At 45.9% G+C, this 6,000-nt stretch overlaps 1 protein-coding gene across 1 annotated transcript; it reads left to right on the forward strand.

Annotated features, from left to right (window-relative positions):
- The first annotated feature begins 2,279 nt into the window (after positions 1-2,279).
- Positions 2,280-5,782, forward strand: LOC104373269 (trypsin I-P1). The gene is made up of 5 exons (XM_086614953.1): positions 2,280-2,319; positions 3,022-3,187; positions 3,798-4,051; positions 4,762-4,898; positions 5,633-5,782. Exons 1-5 carry the CDS (start codon positions 2,280-2,282, stop codon positions 5,780-5,782), a joined length of 747 nt encoding a protein of 248 aa, XP_086471079.1.
- Positions 5,783-6,000: the final 218 nt, after the last annotated feature.

The following is a 6,000-nucleotide window of genomic DNA, read 5'->3' on the forward strand; positions in this document are numbered from 1 at the left end:
TGTGGAGAGTTTTCATTCCTGACTGTTAATCACTCTTGTCCTTGGCATGACAGATGCAGGACCAGGGTGATGTCCAGGCCAGGGGGCTGTTCCCCAGGGGACATCTTTGGATGTCAACAAAACACCTTCCCCACCTGTAAGAGACACAATTATCACAAAGGCAAGACTCTTAATTCCTCACACATGGGGCTCAGTTGCCAGCTGGGCTAAACCATGACACCAAGCAAGCCTCTTCCAGAACTAGGAACCATCAGGGCAAACGTTCCCATGATTTAAGCCCCATTCCTACTTCTCATCTCAGCCTGAACATGAATAACACAGCAGCGCTGTCAGATAAACCCACCTTCTAACACGCATCTTCGCCAGGTCAGCCCTGACCTGACCCCTCCCATCCTGCTCAAAAGGGCCTGAGCTGCTCCCAGGACCCACTATGTGCTCCAGGAAATGTAAGGATGCGTTCAGATAACTCTCCAAACTTTCTTGCAGGACTTTGACAACTCTGACTATCGTTCTCTGAGTCATGGGAGATACCCGGGCAGATGGATGAGAGTCCAGAGGGTTCCACATTTCTCTTTGATCTTTTAATGAAATATAGTAGTAAAGAAAAGGTCCAACACCAGGCAGTTCTTGGGACAAGGGAGATGAGATGAAGTGTCTTTCAACCTCATAGCCCTCAATGGATTTTTCTTCCACAAATATGTCCCTTCACTTTTTGAGGCTGTGTAAACTTTTTGCATCCACAAAAACCTATGGAAAGGGATTAAAAACTTTCAAAAAAGAGGAGAAATTGTCCTTTGCTTGTTTTGAAACTGCCAAACCCCCTAGCTTTGCTTGCTACTTAAACTCTTGTGCATGAAGAGATGGCAAGCAATCTGTCCTTCCCCAGTCTCCCCAGGCCACTCACAATTTTACACACCCCTCTACATTCTACCTCTTTCTCCTCTCTAGGGAACTGGGAGTCCAGGTCTCTGTCATAGGTGGAAATAGAAGAAAAGCAGAACCCTGTGCCATTGTGGGAAGAGAAATGCAGACAGAGGACACAGGTGTGGACAGCAGGAGGATCAGAAGCTTTGGAGAATGTACTAGCTGCTCCCAGTCAGAAGACACTTAGAGAATCAGTTGTACCTCCACCACCAAGCTCTGCACAAGGAGTAGCCTCAGAAACTCCGCTTTAGGCTCCTGGGAAGCTTCACCTCTATCAGACCACGGTCTCGCCAGGTTTCCCTTTCCCAGGATCTTGCATCAGCCTGGACAAACGTATTTACTTTATCTGAATCCAATGATGACACAGGTGGCTGAAATTCTTGAACTAGGAACATGGGATTCAAGCATGCACCCTGGAGTTCTGGGATTCACGGGAGCCTCTAGAAGGGGCCCCTAAGAGGCAACAGGAGAATGGGAGGGACTTGGGTGAAAGATGTTCACTAAAGGTCTGCCATCAAGGACTTAGGAACACAAGAACCACAGGAACCATGACCCAGGACTTTTGCTGTGAGTTCTGGCAGTAGCCTGGGAAGAGGTCAGCAGTGTCCTCTTGCTGATTTGAGCAAGTAGCATAGTGAGTCTCCTGGAGACCTTTTTCCTCAAGGAGATTACCAACCAGCCCTATATGATGCCTTTCCTGCTGTTAAGAATAACTGATGAGTTAAAATCAGAGTAGATTAAATCAGTAACAAGGGAAAACAAAAAAAGTACCAAGATGAAGGCACATATGGTCAAGCTTCCCAATTCAGATGCTGAATTACAGAATTCTCCTGAAGTTTGGTTTTGTTCCTACACATCACATCCATAAACATCAGTGCTATACTGAAATTCTTCTGTGGGAAAAGTAAGCCTCTGTAGAACATTCCAAAGTGAAATAAAAAATGTGGTTTGGTACTCAGGGCAGTATTATCATAGAGAGCAGGAGAGAGAAATGCTTTCCAAGAGATATGGTGAGCATTCCCACCTTCGAAGAATTTAACTTGGGAGGTGGTGAGGGGGCACAGAACAGTTTTTTTTTTGTACTTACTGAAATTACTTTTGAATAAATTGAAGGCTGCCCTCTGAAATAATTTAAAATAGCTCTTTATCTTAGGAAAGGTTTACAATTAACTGATATGTTATTTGTACTTTCTACCAGTGCCTGCTAATACCCACATATGGATCTTCAAATTTTCCACTGTGTACTTTTTCTCTGGAGAAAACCTTGGACTAGAGATAAGGCCATTTCAAAAAACGTATTTCTAGCAGCTCCCACTTCCAGTCCACCAGTCCGGGCTTGAGGCTGTGTCAAGATCATGAAATACATACTGTTTGTCGCCTTTGTTGGTGTGGCTGGTGAGTATATTTTTTACTTCTATTTTCATAATTTATAAGGAAGCTCATTTTCTGAGCAAATTTTCAAGTTAGTCTATTGTGGGAAAGTGAAGTCCAGTTTCAACTTGCAGAAGTTTTAAGGCAGCATGCTGCAACTTCTTTTGACTGGTGTCTGTTCTTAATTGCTGGTGTCACAAAATGTGGAATGATGCCTTCATAAGGATTCTTGATCCAGGCATACTGAAATTGTCCATAGCTTCAAAAAAAGACCGTCTCTCTCTTAAGGATTACGAAGTACAAAGGGAACAACTCTGCCTCAGGAAGTCCTAAAGCTGCTGCAGATTTTTGGAGTATGGGCGAGTGCTGTGAGGAAATAGCACTGCAGGCTTGTTTCGTGCTTACACTCACTCCGCTATTGACCACTACTGCAGACAGGATCCTGGGGGAGACACACCTTTGATCGGATCCATCAAGAACATTTCTATGTTCTTATGTTCACTCTGGGACTAGCAGGAAGTGCTTTAGATGTAGATACGTGAGATGTCAACCTAAGTGTGGTCACTTATTTTAGGGAGTAGCAAATGAGTGTCCATTAGACTTGCCCACCACTGCTACTGTGAGTTTTTACTGGAGTAGATCCTACAAGTGAGATGCGTCTGTCAGTCACAGGGGCACAAGATTCCCTCTGCCAGCTATTGACACATGCCACTTCTTAACTTCCAGTTGCCTTGCCGCTCAACACTCATGATGATGACAAGATCGTGGGAGGCTACACCTGTGCAGAAAACTCTGTGCCCTATCAGGTGTCCCTGAATTCTGGGTATCACTTCTGTGGAGGTTCCCTCATCAGCAGCCAGTGGGTTGTGTCAGCTGCTCACTGCTACAAGAGGTGAGTGGGAAAAAAAAATTGATTCTTCCATAACCTACTTCTTTCTTCCAGTTCATTTCTAGCACAAATTCTGAGCTGTGAGATCCAAATCTCTAAGTGACTCCCTTCTGACAGGAGACAACCAAGGAATGGGTGGCCCATTCAATAAGCCAGGCTGAGGCATCTTAAGGGGTTTTCCACTTCTGCAAATGTTTCTGTGAATGCAGAGCACTTTCTGAAATGACAATGTGATGAGCTAGCAATGAGTTATGGGCTATGACTTCTTATAAATTGCATTAATCTTGCTAAAACTCAACCAGTGGAGAACAGGAAGAGGAATGAGATCAGGGTGACAGCAGTTTGCCTTTTTCCAGGTTGCTCGTGCAAAGCACTCTTCTATATTTGACTTGTCCCAGATCAACAGAATCAACCTGCAGAAATTCACCACCTGTGCTGGGAGGGCATAAGATCTCAGTGCAGATCCCCAGGGCTTGTTGCAGGACAAGAAAGATAACCTGCATGAAAACAGCTACTACAACAGCCATGTTGAAGCAAGTGCATACAGTGGCAGGGAGGTCCCTCATAACGTGTCGGCACCAGTAAACTATATGCCATTCCTTCTCTTTTCCAGTCGCATCCGAGTGCTGCTTGGGAAACATAACCTGGCACTTACAGAGTCAACACAGCAGTCGATTTATTCATCTAAAGTCATCCGCCACTCTGGCTACAGCTCCCAGACCCTGGACAATGACATCATGCTCATCAAGCTTTCTCAATCCGCCCAGCTCAGCCGCGCTGTCAGCACAGTTCCTCTGCCCACCAGCTGCGTGGCTGCGGGCACCACGTGCCTGATCTCTGGCTGGGGCAACACCCTCAGCAATGGCTGTGAGTACTTTTTGGGAATAGAAGTGCTGTGGGACAGGACTATGTCAGTGATCAGTCTGTGTAGAACAGTAACCACTTAACTGCTTTAAACATCAGCCTTTATGAAGTCCTCCCTCTTGTTCTGTGTTAGGAACATGGAATCACTTAAGCCACCCATGAGCCATCCACCAGGACGTTCACACTGCCATAAATTTGGTGGCCTGATGCTATCAGCTGTGCAGTGCCAAGCACCAGCACTTTCAGCCATGTCAATAGAGTTATCAGTTCTCTGAGAACAAGATCAAAATCTGTGACTGGGGATCTAAAATTACTACAAGAGAACTCTTCTCTTACACCAACAGTCAGAGGTGCAGATGGTCACTGGTGTCTAATCCATTGACAACAGCTAATCCTGCACCAGAGGAGAGGATGGTTTTCCTGAGGTCCAGGTTTCCTCCAGCACAAGAGTAGCTCTTTGCTCCACACTTGCCTACTGACGAAGGTTTCTGGGTATCAGAAAACTTAACGTGGCTGCAGTGTAGAGCAGTGGACCCACGGGTAGAATCTGTTCCATCTAAACAAAAGGTGTCCAATGCTGTGGTTACTGTTCAGAGGAAAAACCATGACTGCCAGAACAGGATGTCCCATGATTACTTCTCTGCTAAGGAAGATCTCCTCTGGGCTCTGAAATGAGCTCAGAGATGTCATTAACTCTCTCTACTCTGTTGCAGATCTGTATCCCGACACCTTGCAGTGCCTGAATGCTCCCGTTCTCTCCGCAAGCGAGTGCAGCGCAGCCTACCCTGGGGACATCACAGATAACATGATATGTGTGGGATACCTGGAGGGAGGGAAAGACTCCTGCCAGGTGAAAAGTCTACCTCTCCTTTCCCATATGTTTCTCTGCTGCCTTTTGCTAGTAGAAGAGGTTGTCCTATTAGAGAATCTGCTCTGCTCACTGCACTGGCGTGTCTCAATGTTGGTTTTTTGAACAACGGCCGGCAGAGACTGGGTGAAAGTTGCTTGCCAAGTGAGGTTTTTTTGCCACTCCATGTCCCTTTTTTGAGACAGTGAATACCTCTGTCCTAAATCTCCACGAGCAGACTATGCCATCTCCTCATACTTAGTCTACGGAAACTGGAGGAGTGCTGCACCAGCAAGTCAATAGTCATCACGGTGACTTTGGAGCTTAGGATGTAAATGTTAGTTTTGGACCCACCTAAAATGAAATAACCAGTATGCCAAGATCCAGGCAGGCTGGAAAATGAACATACCTGACAATTGTTCTGCATTGTACATGTGTCTAGCTCCATGGAAATATTTGGCAGAATAATGTTTAAGACACGCGTATCCTAAGTGTCTACCAAGGACCGCATCCATCAGAAAACACCAGCTGAACTCATCCTTAGCTGGGGTGCCCTCACAGCTAAAGTAAGGCAGAGGAGCATCGGGGTAAAGTGGTGGTCAGAAATGACCTTTGTAGAACTTCCGTGGAGTGAAAGCCCAATGGAGCTCCCTTGAACGCCAGTGATTTCTGAGATCTCTGGCTCATCGCTTACGCTGACACCGTTTGTTGAATATCTGCACCTTCTTTCTACACAGGGCGATTCCGGCGGTCCAGTCGTCTGCGACGGGGAGCTCCAGGGCATTGTTTCCTGGGGTTATGGATGTGCGGAGGAAGGCTATCCCGGGGTTTACACTAAGGTTTGCAACTACGTCTCCTGGATCGAAGAAACTATAGCTGCCAACTGAGACAATCTAGTTCTGTGTGACCTACTTTTTCTCCTCATCACTTTCTTCTATTTTGGAACTGGACATACAAAAATTAGCAAAAAATAAAGACTTTCAGGCACCTTTTCTTTGTGCAAGCTTTCTCTGTGTACTTCTGTAGGCTATGATATGGAGGACAGAGGAAGTCACTCTGTCACTCTGGGGAAAACATTTAGTATTTGTAGTGCCTCAACCAGCCA

Source organism: Tauraco erythrolophus, chromosome 1, assembly GCF_009769465.1.
Source record: "Tauraco erythrolophus isolate bTauEry1 chromosome 1, bTauEry1.pri, whole genome shotgun sequence".
NCBI lineage: Eukaryota > Metazoa > Chordata > Aves > Musophagiformes > Musophagidae > Tauraco > Tauraco erythrolophus.

What these genes read in the sequence shown, in the direction of transcription:
- LOC104373269 (XM_086614953.1), top strand. Translation starts at nt 2,280, where the DNA reads ATGAAATACATACTGTTTGTCGCCTTTGTTGGTGTGGCTG. An exon ending in CGCCTTTGTTGGTGTGGCTG is followed by an intron (nt 2,320 to 3,021) that starts GTGAGTATATTT and finishes CTTAACTTCCAG; the next exon opens with TTGCCTTGCCGCTCAACACT. An exon ending in CAACACCCTCAGCAATGGCT is followed by an intron (nt 4,052 to 4,761) that starts GTGAGTACTTTT and finishes ACTCTGTTGCAG; the next exon opens with ATCTGTATCCCGACACCTTG.